The sequence below is a fragment of the Sus scrofa genome, chromosome 1 (genome assembly GCF_054392235.1).
Source record: "Sus scrofa isolate SSC_HxYL_T2T_F1_AM1 chromosome 1, Sscrofa_HxYL_maternal_Yorkshire_Landrace_v2.0, whole genome shotgun sequence".
Lineage (NCBI taxonomy): Eukaryota > Metazoa > Chordata > Mammalia > Artiodactyla > Suidae > Sus > Sus scrofa.
The window spans coordinates 264,231,023-264,254,968 of record NC_139383.1 but is presented as its reverse complement, the minus strand read 5'-3'; the positions used below and the strand labels follow the sequence as shown (position 1 = coordinate 264,254,968).

General features: G+C 43.8%; 2 protein-coding genes across 4 annotated transcripts in view; one reads left to right on the top strand and one right to left on the bottom strand.

The window, feature by feature from the left end:
* The window catches only part of KIAA1958, a 216,390-nt gene that overhangs the window by 18,327 nt on the left and 174,117 nt on the right, over positions 1 to 23,946 (bottom strand). The gene's annotated exons all lie outside the window — the stretch shown is intronic.
* On the top strand, positions 5,480 to 23,909 carry INIP (INTS3 and NABP interacting protein). Of its 2 annotated transcripts, none has more exons than XM_005660326.4 (5): positions 5,480 to 5,627; positions 6,619 to 6,748; positions 17,026 to 17,128; positions 20,155 to 20,245; positions 21,136 to 23,909. In XM_005660326.4, exons 2-5 carry the CDS (start codon positions 6,724 to 6,726, stop codon positions 21,229 to 21,231), a joined length of 315 nt encoding a protein of 104 aa, XP_005660383.1. In that variant the 5' UTR covers positions 5,480 to 5,627; positions 6,619 to 6,723; the 3' UTR covers positions 21,232 to 23,909.

Here is a 23,946-nt window from a genome sequence, read left to right as displayed (position 1 = left end):
ATGTCTCCACATCTTTAAAATAGGTAAATGAGAAGTTCCCGTTGCGGCTCAGCGGAAACAAATCCGACTAAGAACCATGACGTTGCGGGTTCGATCCCTGGCCGTGCTCAGTGGGTTAAGGATCTGGTGTTGCCATGAGCTGTGGTGTAGGTTGCAGATGCGGCTCGGATCTGGCATTGCTGTGGCTCTGGTGTAGGCCGGCGGCTGCAGCTCCAATTCAACTGCCACAGGTGTGGCCCTCAAAAGACAGAAGATAAAATAAAATAAATAAAATAGGTAGATGATAACAGTATCCTTCTCAATGCTTGGTCTTGAGATAATACATGGGGAGTCTTAGCACATAGTAAAGTTTCGATAAAAGATATCAATTTCCCCAAAGTTTCTAGAGGTTTCATTCCATTGTAAGCAAATGCTCCTTGACCAAACCATTGAACCACCTGTCTACCTCCTGACGTAACTGAAACCCACTCCTTTTTCAAGGGTAGCTTCCCTTGTGTAAGGAGGAAAACACTCTAGTGTCCAGCCATAGGCATCATGGTAAGGGGTGCTTTGGTTACCCCTTTCCACAGATGAGGAAATCGAAGCACAGAGAAGTGACTTGTCTAAATGTTCACACAGCAATTGGCAGAACCAGAATCACAGAGAAGTGACTTGTCTAAATGTTCACACAGCAATTGGCAGAACCAGAATCAGAACCCAGAAAGCCTAGCTCTAGAGGCTGCTCTTTTAACCAGAGGGCAATTCTGCCCCTTTTTGTAGCTAAAGGTCTCTTATACTAAGTTCACTTCATTTTCTGTGAAAGGGTATGAAGTAAGAATACATTTTGTTTGAGCAATATCGCTGGAGTAGCCAGCTTCTAAGATGGTCCATGCTTTGGACTGAATGTCTGTGTCTCTCCCATCCCCAGTGATGGTATTTGGAGGTGGGAAGCTTTGGAGGTGATTAGAACATGAAGGTAGAGCCCTCAGAAATGGGATCAGTGCCCTTGTAAATGAGACCCCAGAGAGATCCCTCGCCCCTCTAGTCATGTGAGGTCGCTGCAAAAACACAGCCATCTATGAATGAGAAGGTGGGCCCTCACCAGAGCCCAGTCATGCTGGCACCTTGATCTTGGACTTTTCAAGCCTCCAGGACTGTGAGAAATAAATTGCTGGTTGTTATAAGCCTCATCTATTGCATTCTGTTACAGCAGCCTGAGTGGATAAAACAGTCCCCAGGGATCCCACCTCACACAGCCTGGTAATTCCCATCCACATGGCAGCAAGGCTGGTCTGCGGGGCAGGCAGTATATGGCAGAAACAATGGTATGTTACTTCCAAGATCAGGTTATAAAAGATACCATTGCTTCTGTCTTGGTCACTCTCTCTCACTCTTGTATCATTTGCTCTGGCTGTGAGTTGCCTTGTCACGAGCAACCCTATGGGTTAGGCCTGGATGGTAAGGAATTGAAGCCTCCTGCTGTTACCACGAGTGAGCTAGCAAGTAAATCCTTCCATATAGTTGAGCTTCAGAATGATCGTATACCCAGGTAGCTTTTTTTTTTTTTTTTTTTTTTTGGCTGCTCCTGCGGCATATGGAGGTTCCCAGGCTAGGGGTCTAATTGGAGCTGTAGTAGCTGGCATATGCCAGAGCCACAGCATCGCAGGATCCGAGCTGTGTCTGTGACCTACACCACAGCTCACAGCAATGCCGGATCCTTAACCCACTGAGCGAGGCCAGGGATTGAACCCCCAACCTCATAGTTCCTAGTTGGATTCGTTAACCACTGAGCCACAGTGGAACTTCCCAGGTAGCATCTTGACAGAAATCTTAACAAACGTTCCTAAGCCAGAACCACTCACCTATGCTGGCTTGATTCCAGCCCCTTGGACATTGTTAAGAAAATAAATATTTGTTGTTTTAAACTGCCAAGTTTTGGGATAATTTGTTACACACAATAGATAACTAATACAGTGGTCCTCTCAACTCCTACATACTTTTATTTTATTTTATTTTTTTGCTCTTTTAGGGCCACACCTGTGGCATCTGGAGGTTCCCAGGCTAGGGGTCCAATCAGAGCTGTAGCTACCAGCCTATACCACAGCCACAGCAACCTGGGATCCGAACTGAGTCTGCGACCTACACCACAACTCAGGGCAACGCCGGATCCTTAATCCACTGAGCGAGGCCAGGGATCGAACCCACAACCTCATGGTTACTAGTCGGATTCGTTAATCACTGAGCCACAATGGGAACTCCCAACCTCCTACATACTTGATTTTATAGGCTTTCTACTGTAATGCATCTCCCATAAGTATTTAATCATGAAATAGCAAAAGAGGGTTAAATCCCCAACTGGAATGTGGGGACTATTCTCAGCTTCCTACTTTTTTTTTTTTCTTTTAATGATTTTTATTGTTTTCCATTATAGCTGGTTTAAAGTGTTCTGTCCATTTCCTACTGTACAGCAAGGTGACCCAGTCACACATATATGTATACATTCTTTTTTCTCACATTATCATGCTCCATCATAGGTGACCAGATACAGTTCCCAGAGCCTCCTACTTTGATATTGAAGGTCTCTAATCATCACAACGGCTCCAGGAGGAAGCGCTTCACAGATCGTTACCTGACGTTTCCTCATCAGTTAACAGAGCCACGAGACGGTCATATGCCTTTCTTCTGTCTTGGACTTTTCCCCATGCTGATACGCAGGGTGTACATATTTATTCACTGACCTATTGAACAAGTACCAAGATATCGAGGAAAACACAGATCTTTCATAATTATCCCCCATCACCGCTATTTCTCTCCAGGACTCTTCATTTTACGAAACTGAAACTCTACACCCATTAAATAACAACCCTTCATTGTCCCTGCCCTCAAGCCCCCGGCAACCACCATTCTCCTTTCTGGCTCCGTGATTTTTGACTCTTCTAAGTACTTCATGTGACTGGAATCACACAGTATTTGTCCTTTTGTGACTGGCTTATTTCACTTAGTATAGTGTCCTCAAGGTCATGCATACTGTAGCATATATCAGAATTTCCTTCTTTTAAATGGTGAATAATAATACATTGTTTACTATGAAAACATATGATACATTTTGCTTAACCGTTCCTGTGTTTGTGGATACGTGGGTCACTTCCATCTCCTAGCTATTGTGAATAGTGCGGCTAGGAAACAGGTGGTTACGTATCTTTTTGAGACCCTGCTTTCAGTTTTTTGTGTATAACCCCCCCAAACCTAATTTTTTTTTAGTAACCATTAAACTGTTTACAACTAGTGGCTTTATCATTTTGCATTTCCACCAACACTGCACAAGGGTTCCAATTTCTCTGCCAACACTTGTTATTTTATTTTCTGGGTTTTTTTTTTTTTTTTTTTTTTTGGCGGGGGGGTTAATAGTAGCCATCTAATGGATGTGAAGTGGTCACTCGTTTATTTTTATTTCCTTTTTATAGATGATAGAACTGAAGGGCTCACAATCATTACATATCAGACCTGGGATTTGAACCCAAGCGAATTGACCCACTTTTTTTTTTTTTTTCAGGGTTGCACTTGAGGCATATGAAGGTTCCCAGGCTAGGGGTTGAATCAGAGCTGCAGCTGCCGACCTACACCACAGCCACAGCAACACAGGATCCGAGCCACATCTTCGACCTACATACCCCACAGCTCACAGTAATCTCAGATCCTTAACCCACTGAACAAGGCCAGGGATCAAGCCAGTGTCTTCATGGATACTAGTCAGGTTCATTTTTGCAGAGCCACAATGGGAACTCCAGCAAATTGACTCACTATTAACCGATATGTTAAGATACTTGTGAGACTGAAATGCAAAAAACACTCAAGAAGATGAAAGGGTTCAAGGACTAATAGTTACCAAATAAAGGAAAAAAATAATCAGCAGCAAGGTAAGCTTACCTTTCTCTCCCTCTCTCTCTCTCTTTGGCCTTGCCAGCAACAAGCAGAAGTTCCTGGGCCAGGGGTCAAACCCATGCACCACAGCAGCAACTCAAACTAGAGCAGTGACAGTGCTGGATCCTTAACCCACTGCCCCACCAAGGAACTCCAATTTACCTTTCTCTTGATAATGTTTTCCGAATCCTGTGAGGCTGAATCTATTATGAAATTACAAAATGGTGTTCTGGGGGGTAGAACTCTTTTTTTCACCTTAAAGAAATTTGTTCAGAATGTCTGTTCTGAACTGTTCAATTCTTGGGACTTAGACTGGAGTTTTCTTATGCCCTAATTTCTGTACTGACAACATAAAAACAAAAAATTCTCTTATGGTTCTGTCAGCAACATATGTTCCAGTCATCATTTTAGCCAGTCCAGATCTCAAAAAGTTCTCTTAGCTGAAAAGGGGTCCCGGCCAACTACCAAAATGCTCATTTTACATCTAGATTAAAGAAGTCAGCAGACTACTGAGCTCTCGGATCTGGTCTCAGAGGAGTTCCTTCCTGCAGAGCAGAGACAATGTGTGAGATTTAAGAACCGGGGCTTTCCCATGTGACAGACCTTTAGTCATTGAAATTCAGCTAGCTACTTGACATAAAGTAACTGAACATTTCTGAGTCTGATGTATAAGTAATAAAGAAAGAAATATATAAATAAATCACATATAAATATAGGAGTGAATGTAAGTCATACATAAATCAGGGAGTGACAGGACCAGAGCTGATGCCCAGGAAGCACCTAGCATGTACAGGCACTTAATAAATGCTTGGTAGTTCAAATTTCAGTCATGGATCCATGCACAACAAAATTGGGCACCATAAACATATTATTAAGCAAACATCAGTTATTAAGAACATATGCTCAAATTCTAGAAAAGATGGCGATGTTAAGATGGTTAACGACCCAGAACAGGTGACACACATCCACACGAGGTTACTATTCAATGCAGAGAAGTATATCTATTGTGCTGGAATCAGGCCGACAGGTGATCCCACTAGGAACGACTTCGTGTTCTGAGATGTGGCATACCCATTTCTTAAATACAGACTATTGCACAGTAGTAAAAGTTTCCACAAGTTTATTGCTTTTCTCATGTATAATTATGTAAACTACAAAAGAAAAATATGCCTGGGATTTGTGATATAGACGCGCAACCTGAGAAGGTTGTTAAAGCTGGAAAGCGACTCTAGCCTATGAAGACTTGCTCTCCGAATCCCAAGGGGAGCGGGGCCTTTAGTGCTGGTGGCTTTTCGCCCCCGCCGCTCCTGGATGAATGGGCCGCTCGCGGTGCTAGGGACCCGGCGGTCTCTGCCCCGCCCCTGCCCAGCGGAGCCGGTAGGAGGTGTCCCTGAGCCCCGCCCCTCTAGGGCCCCGCCCCCGCCGGCCCCGCCCCCGCTGGTGCGGCCTGCGTGTTCCAAGAGCCTCTCCACCTGCCACTCTTGGAAGGGAAGTGGCGTCTGCAGGAGGCGGCAGTTAGAGTACGAATCGCAGTGAGCAGCGGCCCCCGGGTTCAGCCGGGAGGCGGAACTTCCGTTCCCTCCCCGGTAAGTCATCGAGAGGCGGAAGCGCAGCGGGGGCGGGAAGGTTGTAGAACGGCACGTTGAGCTCTGTTTGCGGTTCTTCAAGTCGCGTCCCCTTGGAGAACGCACCCCGACTGAGGCAGCCCCGGGCTCTCTCGCCTCCCGGTAAGTAGGACCATCTGGCGGCGCCGGGGGAGCAGAGCACGTGGCCCCGGCGCTGACCCGCTGCAGCCGTCCCTTGCCACCGGGCAGTGGCCTCCGCCAACCCTGCTCCCAGCATTTCTCACTCCCAGCGTTTCTCACTCCTTCTCCGCTCTTTGGTCTCTGCCGCAGCTCCTGCCCGGCCTGCCCTCCACCACGCCCCAGGGCACCCTTTTGAGACGCAGGTCCAGCCCGGTCCCATCTCTGCTTGACGAAGATGGCCCTCTTGTCCTTCCCGTTCAAATCAGGCTTCGCTCGCCCTGTGTTCCTTCGCCGCAGGAGACACTTAGTATTATTTCGTTCAAAACGAAAAAAATGTTTGCTAGCGCTTGCATTTTCCCAAAGACCCCTGAGGGCATCCTTCGCCAAGCCGGGAGAATCAGTGCCTCTGCGCTTGCAGAGCGCTGTTTACAAGAGCGCGTTTGTTAAACTTCGTTAGTATGGTTGTTTTCCCACCGAATTATATGTTTCTTGAGGGCAGGAATTAGGGTCTTGCTCTTTTGAGTTCTCTCCAAGGCCCGATACAAAAACACAAAGTTTGGAAACTCAACAGCCCAAAGTATTCTCACTAGCTTTGTGACCTTAGGCACGATTTCCCCATCTATAAAGTGGTGATAAATGAAATAACTGATTTCACTCATCTTACACAGTGTATGGTGCAGAATATGTACTCGATAAATATTCGACTCGTTTTATTTTTAGCTGTCAGTAGTTGCTAGGTACGGTTTTTAAGTGGCTGGAGAGGCATCCTAGATGCGTGATTTTTCTTCCCATCCCTGTGATCATATTGATGCTCTCAGTTAGTTAATACATTTGGTAGTATTTGACAAGCACAGCCTAATTATGTAATTAAAGACTAATGCTAAATGTTGGTGTCAACATCTGCAAGAATAAACATTTAACCTTCATGCTCTAATAACTTGAGGGGCTTGATTTAAGTCTGTGTGCCTTTCAGATGTATGCTTCCGAAGAGATGAAGATATGTGTGTACACATTTCTTATAGGTGATTGTAAAGTGCTGACCCATTGCCACTGAACATAGTTGAAACAGAATAGGAAGATGGCAGCAAACTCTTCAGGTCAAGGTAAATGCGTCCTGGAATTTATTCCTAGGAACTTTTTTTCCCCGTGTAGTAAAGTATTTTGATAGAAAATTTAGCATGCTGAAGCCAGAATAAAAAATGAATAGCAAAGTAAAACCCCCATATTTGAAGCAAGTCCAACCAAGCAAGTCCAATAATCCAAGCTATTAACATCCTTAATAGCTATAAATCTTACCTTTTAATCTGGTTAAGGTCATTCACACTTTGTAAACCTAGGTCCTCCTCTGACATCTGTGTTTTCTTGCTCTTTTACTTGAGATCAGAACCCCCCCCTCCATTTTTTTTCCCCCTGTCTTTTTAGGGCTGCACCCAAGGCCTTTGGAAGTTCCCAGGCTGGGGGCTGAATCAGAGCTATAGCTGCCGACCTACGCCACAGCCGCAGCAATGCTGGATCTTTAACCCACAGAACGAGCCCAGGGATGGAACATGCATTCTCATGGATATTAGTTGGGTTCATTATTGCTGAGCCACAACGGGAACTCTCAGAACCCTTTTTCAAGAAGTTATCACTAGGCAATATCCATGCCTTCATCTTCATTTGCTCTAAAAACTTTCATACACATTTCATCAATGTTAAGAGCTCTCCAAAGTAAATCAAGTTAGGAGTTCCCATCTGGCACAGCGGAAACAAATCTGACTGGGAACCATGAGGTTTTGGGTTTGATCCCTGGCCTCGCTCAGTGGGTTAAGGATCCAGAGTTGCTGTGAGCTGTGGTGTAGGTTGCAGACGTGGCTTGGATCTGGTGTGGCAGTGGTGTAGGCCGGCAGCTGTAGCTCCCATTAGACCCCTAGCCTGGGAACCTCCATATGCCACGGGTGCAGCCCTAAAAAGCAAAAAAATAAATAAATAAATAAAATAAGATTAGAAATATTCTAAATAAGATGTTTTTATTTAAAAACAGTTTTTTTTTTTTTTTTGTCTTTTGTTGTTGTTGTTGTTGCTATTTCTTGGGCCACTCCCGCGGCATATGGAGGTTCCCAGGCTAGGGGTTGAATCGGAGCTGTAGCCACCAGCCTACGCCAGAGGCACAGCAACGCAGGATCCGAGCCGCGTCTGCAACCTACACCACAGCTCAAGGCAACGCCGGATCGTTAACCCACTGAGCAAGGGCAGGGACCGAACCCGCAACCTCATGGTTCCTAGTCGGATTCGTTAACCACTGCGCCACGACGGGAACTCCTAAAAACAGTTTTAAAAAGTAAAATTACATCTCTAGAAAGTATTAAATTCCACTTTGTAAGTTGTTTCCTGCTTAGAAACTTGAAGCAAACTTGTCTTTCCTTTTTGTATCAAGTCTAAACTCTTATTTGGGAATTCCCTTTTGGCCCAGGATTCAGAGAACGTTATCAAGAGAAAGGTAAATTGGAGTTTTTTGTGGTGCATTGGGTTAAGGATTGAGCATTGTCACTGCAGCGCTTGAGTCACTGCTATGGCACGGGTTCAATCCCTGACCCAGAAGCTTTTGTATTCTATAGGCACAGCCAAAAACAAACAGAAAAACTATTTGACCCATCGTGTTTTTAAATTAATCTTAGTTTTGTTTTATCTTAAGCTTCATATAAATGGAATCATAGTGTGTATTTGTATCCAGCTTCTCATACTCACTGTACTGTCTGTGAGAAGAATCCATGTTGTACTGTGTATCAGTAGGTCATTCTTGGAGTTACCTGGTGGCCCAGTGGGTTAAGGATCTGGAATTGTCACTGTTGTGGCATGGGTTCCATCCCTGGCCTGGGAACTTCTATATGCTTCAAGTGAAGCCAAAAAACCCCACAAACATAGCTTTTTATTAGAGACTAGTATTCCATTTTATGAATTTACCACAATTTACTTATTTATATCCTCCTTTTTGGAAGGTTTGGGGTTATATCAGTTTTGGCCATTGTGAATAAATGAATATTCATTTGTAAGTCTTTTTGCAGATATTTGCATAAATATCTAGGAATGGAGCAGCTGAGTTTATAGTTAACTTTGTGAAAAACTGCCAAATCTTTCCCCAAAGTGGTTGCAAATCCTTCTAGCATGTGTGAGGATTTTGGTTGCTCCATATATAGCATTGTTGGTCTTTTCAATTTTAGCCATTTTAGAAGCTGTAAAGTGACATCTTATTGTAGTATTAACTTGCCTTTCCTGGATGACAAATGTGGAGCACTTTTTTGAGTGTGTTTATTAGCCATTGTAAATCTTCCTTTGAGAAATGTTTATTCAAGCCCTTTGCTCAATTTTGAAAAATTTGGTTTTTTTGTTTTTTTGTTTTTTTGTTTTTGTCTTTTGTCTTTTTGTTGTTGTTGTTGTTGTTGCTATTTCTTGGGCCGCTCCCTCGGCATATGGAGGTTCCCAGGCTAGGGGTCCAATCAGAGCTGTAGCCACCGGCCTACACCAGAGCCACAGCAACGCGAGATCCGAGCCGTGTCTGCAACCTACACCACAGCTCACGGCAACGCCGGATCGTTAACCCACTGAGCAAGGGCAGGGACCGAACCCGCAACCTCATGGTTCCTGGTCGGATTCGTTAACCACTGCGCCACGACGGGAACTCCTGGTTATTTTTTATTATCAAATTTTTTTGTTTGTTCTAATTCTGTATACAGGTCCTATGTCACTGCTAATTGCATTATCTAGATCATCTTGGAGTTGGTTTCTGTTGACTGCATTTTTCTTTTCTTTTTTTTTTTTTTTGAGACTGGGTTACATTTTTCTTTTTCCTAACTAAGTGATTTGTAATTGAATACTGGCTATTATGACTAATCCATTGTAGAGACTCTGCATTCTGTTACAGTCCTCTGAAATTTGATTTTTCTTCTAGCAGATGGCTTGGCTCATCTCATACTCTAAACTCTTGTCTCTGTTAGGTTGGGCAGCAGCTGAAATCTCTGCTCATTCTTTTTAGCTTTCAGCTGCTGCTTCACTGCTGGGGTCTCCCCTATGTATGTGTAGTTTAGCAGAAAGCAAAAACTTTGAGTGACTTTTATAGGCAAGTTACTCTGAACTCTGTCCTCTGATACCCCAAGCCAGTAAGCTGAGAGATCTTGCAAGCTGTTTGTGGATTGAGGAGTGCAAAAGGCTACTGATTCCCAAATCTTACCAGTTGCAGTTTCTGCTTGATTTTGCTCAGTCTCTAGTTCCTTCAAATAATGACTACTAAGTATTTTGTCCAGAATTTATTCTTATATTTATGGCAGGATTACTCTAACCAAACAATTCTGCTAGTACTGGAAGTTGGAAGCCCACTGAATCTGTTTTAGTATATTAGTAGCATTTAGGACAAACTAAAGGTTACATAAGTTTTATAGAAGTGTAGTGTTGTAAAAAGCTAGCTGTGAGGACAGCTTTATTGGCTGTAACCAGCTAATACTACTGTGTTCTCTCAAATAACCATGTGTGATTTGTGTGCTCTATGGACTAATCACAGGTCAGCATCCTCCTACGATCTCGACTATAAGGATTCAAATTAAAAATAATTTAATTTGGAGTTTCCATCATGGTGCAGCAGAAACGAATTTAGAAGGATTCAAATTAAAAATAATTTAATTTGGAGTTTCCATCATGGTGTAGCAGAAACGAATCCCACCAGGAACCATGAGGTTGCGGGTTCAATCCCTGGCCTTGCTCAGTGGGTTAAGGATCCAGCATTGCCGTGGCTTTGGCGTAGGCCGGTGGCTACAGCTCCGATTCGACCCCTAGCCTGGGACTCTCCATATGCCTCGGGTGCAGCCCTAAAAAACAAAAACAAAAATGAATTTTAAAAAAATTTATTTATTTATTTATTTATTTTTGTCTTTTTGTCATTTCTTGTTCTGCTCCCTTGGCATATGGAGGTTCCCAGGCTAGGGTCGAATCAGAGCTGTAGCCACCGGCCTACGCCACAGCCACAGCAGCGCTGGCTCCGAGCCGCGTCTGCGACCTACACCACAGCTCACGGCGATGCTGGATCCTTAACGCACTGAGCGAGGCCAGGGATTGAACCTGAAACCTCATGGTTTCTAGTAGGATTCATTAACCACTGAGCCACGACAGGAACTCCTAAAAAAATTTAATTGGAACCAAAAATGAAACTGAGGAAAATCTATTTTGGCAAGGAAATACGCTGCTAAAAAATCACACAGTGCAGTCCAAAGGAAAATAAATTTTCAATTATCCCTCTGTTTTAATAGCACAAGTATTTGAGATTTATAATTTGCTGGGTTTTGGTTGTTTTTGTTTGTTTTGTTTTTTTATCAATTGCAATAAAGCACAATCGTTGCTGAGTTGCCTTTGGTCCATAGTCAAATCCACTATGAAACATCCCCTAATTAAATAGAAGTGAATTTAGATTAGTCCTTCGCCTTTTGTTGCTCTTTTATCAGCGTTTTTATCAGTGTCATGGAGCTGCTGCTATTTGGTACCAGCAGAGGGAGTCCATATCATGTTCTAGAGACTCCTAGACTCTCAGTGAAAATTTAAAATTCTTATTGGAGTTCCTGTAGTGGCTCAGTGGTTAACCAACCCAACTAGTATCCATGAGGACGCAGATTCCCTCCCTGGCCTCACTTGGGTTGAGGATCTGGCGTTGCTGTGAGCTGTGGTGTAGGTCACAGACATAGCTCAGATCCCAAGTTGCTGTGGCTGTGGTGTAGATGGGAGCTATAGCTCCGATTAGACCTGTAGCCTGGGAACCTCCATATGCCGCAGGTGCAGCCCTACAAAGACAAAAAAATAAAATAAAATTCTTATTTATTTGGATCTATTGCATTTTATTCTTTATATTGAATTATTTTTGTACTGTTGATTGTATTGGAACTACTTACTATGGAGCTGGAATGCCAAGTGCCATAATTATCTTACAGTGATAATGAAAGAACCTGACTTAAAATGTTCATCTGTGTTTATTAATGTCTCTGGTGTAGGGGATAGAATCCGTTGTGTTCCCCAAGCCCTCTTTCAGACTAGTGGTCTGCCAGCCTCTAGTAGTCATCTGAACTGCTCAATTTCACACGGCCTTGGCAGACAGTGACTGAAGTCTCATGTTCTTCTTAGGATCCATCATAGCATGGAACATTTTATAGGTTCATAATAATTTTTGGATTGAAAAGAAGTAACATTTTGAGAATTTTAATCTGTGTGACCTTACATGACAAAAGGAACTCTGCATTGTGATTCAGATTAAGGGCCTTGAGATGGGGAGATTATCCTGGATTATTCACATGAGTCCTTAAAAGCAGAGAGCTTTTCCTAGTTGTAGTTGGAGAGAGAAATGACCGCTGAAGGGTCAGAGAGAGGAAACGTTTGCTGGCCTTGAGGCTGGAGGAAGGGGACCACAAGCCAAAGAACTTAGGCAGCTTCTAGAAGGTGGAAAAGGCAAAAACAGATTCTCTCCAAGAGCCTCCAGAAAGAAATGCAGCCCTTGATTTTAGACCAGTGAGATTCCTGACCCTCAGAACTGGAAGACAATAGATCCGTGTTGTTTTAAGCCGCTAAGTTTGTCGTCATTTGTTATAGCAGCACTAGAAATAATAAAACATTTACCTATATGAGCCAAAAAGCTCAGATCCGTCCGTGCTTCTTCCTCGTTGTGTACTCGATTTGTCACCGTCCTGTTCATTTAACTGCCTACTCAGCTCCTGGGGCTGTTTTCTCTCTCCGTGGCCACTAAGAACTTCTGTCATCTCTAGCTTGTTCTACTGTAATAGTCTCTTCTTCTCTTGTCTAGTCTATTCTCAACCTTGCAGCTACTTTCTAAAGGGGGGAGGGTCATTTTGTCCCCCACCCCTAATTACCCTAATTAAATTTTCAGCTCACACATTACTTCATGTAGGATATTTCTCCGATACCGCTCTCCCTACTCCCAGTCTAGGCCAAGTTGATTCAACATTTATTCCTAGAATGATTTTTATAAATACTTGCAGAATTTTATTTATTTCATTTTTTTTAATTTTTTAATTTTTATTTTTTTTTTGTCTTTGCTATTTCTTGGGCCGTTCCCACGGCATATGGAGGTTCCCAGGCTAGGGGTCGAATCGGAGCTGTAGCCACCAGCCTATGCCAGAGCCACAGCAACGCTAGATCCGAGCTGCGTCTGCGACCTACACCACAGCTCACGGCGACGCCAGATCCTTAACCCACTGAGCAAGGGCAGGGATCGAACCCGCAACCTCATGGTTCCTAGTTGAATTTGTTAACCACTGCTCCACGACGGGAACTCCAGAATTTTATTTATTTCAGACTGCTCATCTTAGGCTTTAATTATACACTGATTTGTGTAATTATTTGATAACCTCTATCTTCACCGGAATATTTAAGAACCATGAGATCTAGAATCAAGTCGTGCCTCATCACTGTATCTTTTGACTCTACCTTAGTGCCTGTGTTACCAAGTGCAAGTCTGTGTGCCTGACGCACGGTGAGGCCAAACAATACCACAATGTCAGAGTTTGGAGCAGAGAAGGGTTTATTGCATGGACTCTGTATTAGACTGTTCCCTTTTTTTCTTTTTCTTCTTATAGGGCCACACCTGCGGCATATGGAAGTTCCCAGGCTAGGGGTCGAATTGGAGCTACAGCCACTGGCCTACAGCACAGCCACAGCCACACCAGATCCGAGCCATGTCTGTGATCTACACCACAGCTCACAACAGCACCAGATCCTTAACCTACTGAGCAAGGCCAGGGATCGAACCTGCATCCTCATGGATCCTAGTCAGGTTTGTTAACTGCTGAGCGGCAAAGAAAACTCCTAGACTGTTGCTTATACTTTAACCGTTGTGCTCTGTTCCTTGTGCTTCGTCGTGCTCTGTGCCTTTTGTAAAAGAATGGTGCCTGTAGCTTGGAATGTGTAGCGTGACCGTGACCTGACCTGAGCAGAGAATAACGGGAACATTGTGACCTGACCCACATGGACAAAAGATCCAGGAACAAAGGATCTGACATCAAGTTTGCAATAACCATGTCCCTCCCTCGCCCAGCCTTTAAAAGGGCTTTGCCGAAAGCCTTCAGGGAGCTCAAGCTTTTTAAGGCGTGAGCCGCCCGTTTCCTTGCAGAGCCCCTGAAATAAACCCTTCTCTGCGCCACACTCGGACATCTCAGTATTAGTTGGCCTCACAGTGAGTGGAGCACACGGACTTGTACTCGGTAACACTATATGTATGTCATGAATACACAATAAATATATGTTGAATCAATATATAACTTAAAACCTATTAAACCAATACTGCCACGACGACTTGGCTCTAATACTAAGCAGCTTTTTTTTGTTGTTTTTTTTAATGGCTGCACCTGTGGCAGATGGCAGTTTCTGGCCAGGGATTGAACCCGAGCTGCAGCTGCGACACCACCAGGCCAGCGACTGAACTTGTGCCACCACAGCAACCTGAGACGCTGTAGTTGAATTCTTAATCCACTGCACCACCGCGGGAACTCCAAACAGCTCTTAAGTATTACAGTTTGATTTACTGTATGGTTGTAAAGACGAGGTAGCTTGTAGGATACCATCTAAAAGGATTTGAATATTTTAAAACATCCTGTTAAAAATCATTGATAGGAAAGCAATAGAACAACTGTAATTGGAAAGTGGATTATCCGTAACCTCACCAATCAAATGATAATTTTCATTCTTTAGTTTTAGATTTTATTCAATAAAAAGAATTCTAGGAGTTCCCGTTGTGGCTCAGTGGAAACAAATCCAACTAGGAACCATGAGGTTGCACGTTCAATCCCTGGCCTCGCTCAGTGGGTTAAGGATCCAGCATTGCCGTGAGCTGTGGTGTAGGTTGCAGACGCGGCTCGGATCCCAAGTTGCTGTGGCTCTGGCGTAGGCCGGCGGCTACAGCTCTGATTTGACCCCTAGCCTGGCAACCTCCATATGCCATGGGTATGGCCCAAAAAAGACAAAAGACAAAAAAAAAAAAAAAAAGAATTCCAGTTAGTCCTTGTTTAAGTGTGGTAGAACTATTCATGTAAAGTGAATATCAGCTGTTAGGTTTCAAATGCAATTTGATGTAGTGCTAGTTACTCCAGAGTATTTTTAGTGAGACAGAAATGTGTGGGGATTAAATGTTTCTATAAATGAACGTGGAAATGAGAATATATATGAGTGTGAATGGAGATAGAGTTATAGTTCTAAAAGTGGAACATTTAGAATGTGCTGCTTTATTCCAAGACAACTTTAAGAGGAAAAAGTTTCGTTAAAAAGGAATATTAAATAATTCCTACTGTACATGAGATAATATATTTTAACACCCTTATGCTTTGAAGAATGTAGAAGCTGCTTATAACTTTAAGATACATGTAAAATCATGTAAAAGTTAAATCTTGATTTGTGCCAAGATTTGTGTTTAAAAAAACAGTCCAGGTAGTGATTATAATAAAACAATTACGTTTTACATATTGATGCTGTAGAGTAAATCTGTGTGACCCTTGATGGTAGGAGGATCTTATTGTAGAAAATTACACTTAACTACATCCCAGGAGCAGAGAGGCTACCTGGTTTGTGCCTCAGTGAATGCTCCTTGTTCCCTGTGCATCCTACACTGTCCCTGACCAGTCTCTGCCCCTCTCCCCAGGAGAGGAGGAAATATGCATCCTACCACCCAATTCTCCTTCATAGTCCACATTAAATGCTTAGAGCCCCTCATGTGAGTGTCCTTGGGAATGCTTAGGTCTGCTCTGCTTGAAAAATGCTCCCTTCTTCCCACCATCTTCATTCCTTCGTCGAGCACAGCGATGCTCACCCAGGAATCCTAGTCCCTTGGCTCCCCACCCCCCACGCCCAGTGTTCTGCTTCTTAATCCTTTAACCCTTCCATTTGTTTTCTTCCACATTAGGGATCAGAAACGTAAATGCCTGCAGATAGAAACAAATCTGATAACTACGGTAACAAGCTGGGGAGAGTGCCCAGCTAAAGGGGACAACTGTTCCTTTGTTTCACCTAATTGTTGCCATGGGGGCATCCAGACCCCTGTTGCCAGATCTTGAGAGGTTTCAAGAGAAACAAGTGGTCTGAGAATTTTGTATACACACTCTCTATGTTTACATGTTGGCATTTAGTTCAGATTTTAAAAACACAGTTGGATGCTGCTCCTGAGCCAGGACTTTGAACCTCTGCTCTAGATCTTAAGATTGGAGCTCAAGGAGTTCCCATTGTGGCTTGGCAGGTTAAGAACCCAATTAGTATCCATGAGGATATGGGTTCGATCCCTGGCCTCGCTCGGCGAGTTAAGGATCCAGCATTGCTGCAAGCTGTGGTGTAGGTCGTGGATGCTGCTTGGATCTGGCATTGCTGTGTCTGTGGCATAGGTTGGCAGCTGTAGCTCTGATTCGTCCCCTAGCCTGGGAACTTCCATATGCCATGGAAGAGAAAAAAAAGAAAAGAAAAAAAAAAAAAAGATTGGAGCTCAGAATCAAGCCCAGTGTTCAGTATTTGATAAGGGACATATCTGTTTGCACTCTATCAGTTATGCTCCATTTCTCTCTCAGAATTGCCTTCTAGTCAGTTGCAGTTTTCGACTTGTTCCTTGAAAGACTGTGTGTTATGTCTGGTTTTTGTTTGTTTGTTTTTTGCATTTTTTGCTTTTTAGGGCCAAAGGTATGGCCTGTGGAAGTTCCCTGACTAGGAATTGAATCAGAGCTGCAGCCACTGGCCTACGCCACAGCCACAGCAACGCAGAATTCGAGAAGCATCCAGGACCTAGCTGCAGCTTGCGGCAATGCTGGATCCTTAACCCACTGAGCGAGGTCAGGGATTGAATCCGCATCCTCATGGATACTAGTCAGGTTCGTTACTGCCACAGTGGGAACTCCATGTGTGTCATTTCTGAATGAAAGCAGTTGAGAAACAGAAATATTGTTTTGGCCTGAGTATTTCTAATGCTCCCACCCCAACCCCCCAATGAAAGAGGCATTCACCAAGAGGCCTAAAACGGAACTTAAAAAATCTTTACTCCCCGAGATTGACTGAGCAGGCTAGAGGTTGGTCCCCATAGGGGCCACAGAGACTTCGTTAAAAAACAAATGCTGTCACCCATACTTTGGTGGTTAAAATTCATTAGAACTAAGTCTTAAAAGTCCTCAGTCAGTTTCATTCGTTGCATTTATCTGTGTCCTATGCTGTCAAAGTTACTGGAAAATAGGCAGTGGGGAAACAGTAACTGAAATCACTTACTAATGAGTTCATTACCATGTCAGAAAATAGAATTTTGCTTTCTGGGTTTCTAGGTGGCCTAGGTTTATAAAATAGCTCGAGTTTTATTTCTCTTTTTCATCCCCCACCCCCTCTCTTTTTTCAGGCTTCCAAAACAAAAATAGAGTTGCAATCTTGGCAGAACTGGACAAAGAGAAAAGAAAATTACTAATGCAGAACCAATCTTCAACAAACCACCCTGGAGCTAGGTATGAAGAATAATGTGGTTTTTACATTCAGTCATATAAAAAAATAACCTGCACCAATAACTGAAATTGGCTGGCAGTGGTCTGGAATTTAACATGTTATGTTTTATTTCCTAGTTGGATTTGAAAAATTAGATGATTTAATTGATGATTTTGAATATTTTAATTCCAATCAGAATATTCAAATTTCCCTATGGCCTACTTTCAAAAAAAGAAGAGGGTTTTAAATGGGGTTTTTTGTTATGTTACTGGTAATGGCCCACTTTTTAAGCATAGTGCAAAATAGGTGAGATTTGAGGTAGCTTAATGATCTTTATTCTATTCCGTTTCTGCCGTCTTGAATCCCTTCCCTGACATCTGTTAGCCCATTCCACCACCACACTAACTTCCCCATTCTTTTTCAGCCAGACCTCTGAAAGAAGTCCTCTGTACCCGATCATCTCTGCTCTCTCACTTATGTACCCCTCAACCCACTGCAGTCTGACTTCCAGGCCTCCCCACCCATGCCCCAAAGAACAAGATCGAGCCTAGCTCACTTGCAACCTCCTGTGGCTAAATCTGGTGAACCTAAGTCTTTTTCTTGGTAGACTCCTTAGCGTTATTTGACACCACTCTGTTGCTCCCTCCTCCTCCTCCTCCTCCTCCTCCTCCTCCTCCTCCTCCTCCTCCTCCTCCTCCTCCTCCTCCTCCGGCATGTGGAGATGCCCAGGCTAGGGGTCGAATCGGAGCTGCAGCCACAGGCCAACCTCACAGCCACAGCAACACCAGATCTGAGCCATGTCTGTGACCTACACCACAGCTCAGGGCAACACCGGATCCTTAACCCACTGAGTGAGGCCAGGGATCGAACCTGTGTCCTCGTGGATACTTGTGTGATTTGTAAGCTACTGAGCCACAAGGGGAACTCTCTCCTTCTTTTTTTACATTGAAATGTCGGTGCAATATGTGGCTTGTGGGATGTGGGATGTGGCTTGTTGTGCGTGTATGAGGAGGTGATCACCACAACGTCTAGTAATCATCTGTCCCCTACAAAGTTACTACAATATTATCGATCATATTCCTTATGCTGTATATTCTATTCCTGTGACTTATTTTTTTTCTAACTGAAAGTTTGTGCCTCTTAATCTGCTTTGCCTATTTCACCCACCCCCAACTCCCTCTCCTCTGGTAACCAGCCATTTGTTCTCTCTGTGGGTCTGTGTTCGTTTGTTTTGTTTTTTAGATCCCAAATGTAAGTGAGCTCCGATGGCATTTATTTTTGCAAATGGCAATATTTTTTATGGCGGAGTAATATTCCATTGTATACTTCTTCTTAATATACTCTCCTTCCTCCTTCTTAAAAGACTCCTTCCTTGGTTTCCATTTATTCACTCACTGTGCTACTATCTTGGTTTCTTTTTCAGACATGCCTCCACTGCCTGTCTCTTGAATGTTGCTACTTCTCAGAATTCTGTTCCAGCCCCAGTTTCCCAGTCTACGTCTCTTCACTGGACGTAGTCAGTTGCGTCCACTTCGACAGCCTTTTATACATTTGCATCTCTAGCCTAGTCCTCTCTCTCAAGCATCAAACTGCCTCCCAGACATCTCCCCCTTGACGTCCTGTAGGCATTTCCACCTTAGTGTGTCCCACACTGAACTCATCTTCCCTCTCTTCTCTCCAACTACTTCATGTGCTTGGCTTGCTCGTTCCAGGCAGTGGTACAGATCTACCACTAATCAAAGCCAGAAATGGGCAGTACCTGTTTATGATTCCCTTTCACTTCCATCGCCAGTCATTTATCATCCTCTTACGTTTCTGTTTTGAAATGTGTCTCAGACGTGTCCATTTTTCTTCACTGCTACCGCTGCTGCCCTAGTCCTGGCCACTCATTTTTTGCCTCAATTACTACTTCCTCCCTGAATTTCCCACAGTCTTACGTTCTCTCGAATACATTTCTCAGTTTTGTCAGTTGGGATGTTTTCATCTGGAAGTAACAGAAAACCGAAACGTTGGCATCGGCTGTAGGATTGTGTGTTAACAAGGTGGTTCCAGAGAAGCTTGCTGCAGTGGTCACCAGTGTCAGCGTGGCCAGCTTCCTTTCCTCTCTCCTTTCTGCTTTCCCCCCTGGATCATCACCTCCCTCCTGGCCAAAATATGACTGCAGTGGCCCAGGCGTCAGTCACCTCTACGCCGCGCCACCTACAGAGGCAAACACCAGAACGTTTCCCAGGCGATGTCCCTTTTGTAAGAGTGTGGAAAGTGTTCACAAAGCCTTCTAAGCAGACTGCCCGGGAAACCTCCCTGCCCAGATCTGTGACCCTTTCTCTTGCCCAAACAGGAAGCCAGCAAGGGGCATGGTACTCACGCCCTGGGGGCTGGCCTGGCCTACTCGGAAGCAGGGGACCAGCGGTCACTGACCTGGGTTTGGGTTCCATTAGCAAGGAAGAAGGGCGAAAAGCAGTGGTAGAGGAGGTGACCAGCCCCGTCTGTATCGCGGCGGCCTTTCTGAATCAGAGTGTCTGTGATCCTTCCGATCCAGTCGTTCTTCTGCTGGTGACACTCTCTGGACGTCTCCCTTCCCCGTAATTTCCTTCACAAGGCTTTACATGTCCCTGCACCTGCCTTCCTCCCTCGCCTCGTTTTTTGCCCACTCACTCCTCCTTTCCCCAACCTTGACCTCGAGTCCTGCTGAACTCTTCAATTCTGCAGACGGTCTTACGCATGCTCTCCCTTCTGCTTGAAACATTCTGCTCTTTAGTTTTCATCATAAATGTAATGTAATGATAGACCAGAGAACCTCAAATCTGTTTAAAAGCAGAGGACCACAAGCCATCGATAAAAAGGCAATAACCTGAAGCTCTAGTAGATAGATAGGCTTTCTTCATTTAAATTAATGTAGACAGTGGGAAAAGGAAAAAAGACTTATTCGAGAAGGTCTTTTTTTTTTTTTTTTTTTTTTTAATCCCTATATAGAATGTGTAATGGAAAATATAATTGAGAAATAAGGGGGGGTCTCTAAACCGTCCAGTAACCCAGGTTTGCATTTTAGCATTGCGCTCTCGAGACCCACTCTCAACAAGGACTTCCGGGACCATGCTGAGCAGCAGCACATCGCAGCCCAGCAGAAGGCGGCTCTGCAGGTGAGCCAGGTGTCACCGACGTGGTCTCGCTGGAGACTTGCTGGGGCTCAGAAGGCAGCACAGTGCCTGTTTTGTATTTCCGTGGAGCAATATCGATAAACATGTTCCGCACATAATCGCAGTGGTTTGCTGACGCTCAGTCATGCCCAGAGGATTTGACAGACCCACCCAGCAGTAATGAAAGTATCTTTTGATGGTGCTGATGTGGTCATGATTGATTCTCCGCTGCACTTGGCAAGGGACTGCTTATGCCCAAAGAGTTTAGGGTATCTCATGGACAGAATGGTCCTGAAAAGCTGAAGTGGCTCGTTTAATAGTACACCAATATTTTTTTCAAATTCGTCATGTCATCACATCCCTTCGATAGTCTTAACGGTTTATGATTGCTGTTTGGATTCTTTTTTTTTTTTAATGGGCGGCATGACTGTTGTGCAGGAAATGCTTAAAGACTCAACTCCTATCATAGCATGTGGTAATCCATCCGTTTAAAAAACTTGTAACTTAGAATTACATTGATCATTGATCATTTAACCAAGATTCCCAGAGACTTCTGCTTTATTGATTAAGAGCAGAGTACTTGGGGACCATTTTTGCTGGCTTTCCTCCCCACTCTATGTCTTTGACTCAATTATTAACCGAAGAGAATCACAGGGGAGAGAGTGGGGATGATAAGTTAGTGCCTGGTCCAACTTGTTAGTATGAATTCTTTATTACCGTCCATCTCCCGTGGGCTTACACATTAGCAGCATGAGAACTGATTTTTAAGATAAATTCGGTCTCAGGCCTTCAAAAAACATAAGTGGTTTTAATGCCTTGCTTGAAGAACTGCAACTCTCAATTGCTTAATTGTGTTTTTTTCCTTTCTTTTTTTTTTTTTAACTCTTTCCCAGCATGCACATGCACATTCATCTGGATATTTCATAACTCAGGATTCTGCATTTGGGAACCTTATTCTTCCTGTCTTACCTCGCCTTGACCCAGAATGAAGAAGATATTTGTTGTAGCAAACGTGACTGTAACATCAGATGCCAAAGCTACTATCATTCAGTGCTATACAAACTGTGACTTTCAGAATTCTGGTGGACTTTTACGTGTTTTGTTTCTCTAAAAGAAAGATCTGTGTAAGTGAAAGCAAAAAAGGAGGGTTAACCAGGATGATGAGAGCTCCGGACAGTCTGTCATTGAAGGAACTGGTCATGCTGCCCAGGACTGTCACTCGTGTAACGCGGTTTGATTTTTAACTCTGAATCAGGTGTGGTCATGTAAACTCAGCCCCTCGCCCCCCAAAAGTTGGATGCGTCTATCCCGTCTACCGTAGATGTTCAAGAACCATTTAAAGCACTTAACTTCAAACACATGAGGGTGCTGTTTAAAAATGTGAACCAAAAGGCTTAAATAAGTTCCATTCACACTTGCTGTTTATAGAACAGATATCAGTGTACCTTTGGAGTTTATAGTCAGCATATCATCCTGAAATATCCTTTAACTCATAACTAGTTCCCCTAGTCTCAGTTTTACAAGAAAACCCAAAATAAGACGAAGTCACTGACCCGTCTTAAACATCTTTTATAAACCTCTGCCACTATAAATTATGTGACTAAATACTGTTGAAAACAATAAGAAATGTAGTTTTAAAATTTGTACATGCTCATATTTAGTGTTACTACGTAAATGATGTGCCTACACAGTCTTCTTGCCCATATTTGCTCTAATTAAACCCAGTAATTAAAGTTGAGCCCCTTTTTACTCACATGAAGGAAGAAGGACTTAGGTTAAGCAAGTGTCTCAACATGATACATGTCTAACAGAATCCAGGGTGCTTACTTAAATATGCAGTCCCCACAGCTTACTCTGGTCCTATGGAATTAGTGTGTCTAATTCAAAATAAAGTTTGAAACCATAGGATAGAGATTCAGTTTTCATGATCAATGTAAATTCATAGATTTGTAAGGTCATGAAACTTAGAGGTCATTTACCTAGCGTTGACCTTTTTTTTACTTTTATTAGGCTTGAAATGATGGTTTATACTATATTTCAGATACAGTATTTTTTATAACTGACCTCATCTTGGCCTTGAATCCCCATCCTCTCTGGTGGTAGGGTGAAATTTAAACTTGAAATTCCAGTTTGAGTCAATAATTAGGAAAAGTTCATCTCCCTTTTCAAAGAGCGTCTTCTCCCTCCTCCCCTAGATATTGGTACCCACTGTCCAGCTCCCTCTTACCTAAACTACACGAAGCAGGAATGACCAGTTCTAGGCGTGGCTGTGCCATCTGGATTCTTTCTGTTGAGAATTTGAACTGGTTTTCTCCATTCAGCTGAGGTGGCAGCTGTCCCCATTATAATGGTCACCATCCCAGCACAGGTGGCCTTTCTCCTACTGCCGAGGAGCTCTGAGGGGACCTTTGCCTCTGCCCTGCCTCAGGTCCCTCCAGCTGTCCCTGGCCCTCCTTGTAGGAGTCTTTGTTTCCTTGAGTTAATTTGACTAAGTCACTGTTCTGTGCGATCCATGAGCTACCGGCATCCTTCTAAATCTAGGGGCGCCAGGGAGATACACTTTTTGGATTGTATAGTTTTTATATATTTGAAGCCTCTACCAACCATGTGACCTTGATAACCTCAGTAAAGAGATCTTTTTCCTCAGAGTATCTTTTCTGGTCTCAGCCTTTTAAATAGATGTTGCCGAAAACCTACAGTCCTGGCTAGTGAGCACTGCCTCCGCCTCTCCTTTGACTCACTTACAAATTCAGTTCCACTCCATGTGTATTTATTAACACCTACTCTGTAAAGCACTGTGTTTTGCGGGGAACAGGTAAGGAGGACCTGCTCTTAAGGAGGTCACGGTGGAGAGGCGCCTGTGCCGGCGCAGTGGGAAAGAAGCCAGCATCCTGGAGCACGGAGCAGTCTCGATAGGCCTAGAAGAGTCGGCATGATGCTACCTTGCAAGGGAGGGAAGAGTTGCTCCAGACAGAGGTCAGGGTCTTATAACCAGAGGGCAGCAGGGGCGAAGGCAGCTGGGACCGCAGAGGTCCTGGGAAGGGCGGCACTGGACCCTGTCGGAAGCCTTCGGCGAAGTTCCAGCCTTGATTCCCTCGGGTTGGGGGTGGTGGGCTGAGCCACGTCTCCTCTCCACCTGTCACCCTGTCTCATCTGTAAAATGGGAACAGTGCACGCGCTGCCTTCTTCATGCCTGGTATTTTTCAAAGTGCAGGTTTCAATACGTTACTGAATTGAGAGTCCAACCTAATGGCTGGAGAGGGTGTGAACTGCTTTTTTTTTTAAATAGAAACCATCAGGGTACATGGCATATAATAAATGGGAGATTTTGTTTCCTGAGTCTTCCTTTTCTGTGTGGTTTAAACTTACTTTGTGTATTGTCTATTCCACCAGCATGTAAAGTCTTTGAGGACAAGGGGTTTTGTTTCCCTCTTTCTCCGCTTCCTTCCTCTTTACTCCTGTATTCTGCTGAGAACACTGTTTGGCGTATAGTAGGGAGTCGGTACCTACTTATGGAGGGAATGAAGGCATGAAGAACTATGACCTGGATCATGATTTAAAAGGTATTTCTTGTTACTGTGAGTCATGGCAAAAATGTTCTGAAAGCCACTGCTAAGTAACAGATAGTGCTTTGTATGACTCTAGAATAAAAACTGAAATGACTCAAGAATTTCGAAGGGAGATGTTTTTATTCCCCCCTGAAC

Coding starts and splice junctions, on each gene's coding strand:
- INIP (XM_005660326.4), top strand. CDS start 6,724: ATGGCAGCAAACTCTTCAGGTCAAG. Junction 17,129..20,154: donor ACAAACCACCCTGGAGCTAG/GTATGAAGAATA, acceptor TTTGCATTTTAG/CATTGCGCTCTCGAGACCCA. Junction 20,246..21,135: donor AGCAGAAGGCGGCTCTGCAG/GTGAGCCAGGTG, acceptor ACTCTTTCCCAG/CATGCACATGCACATTCATC.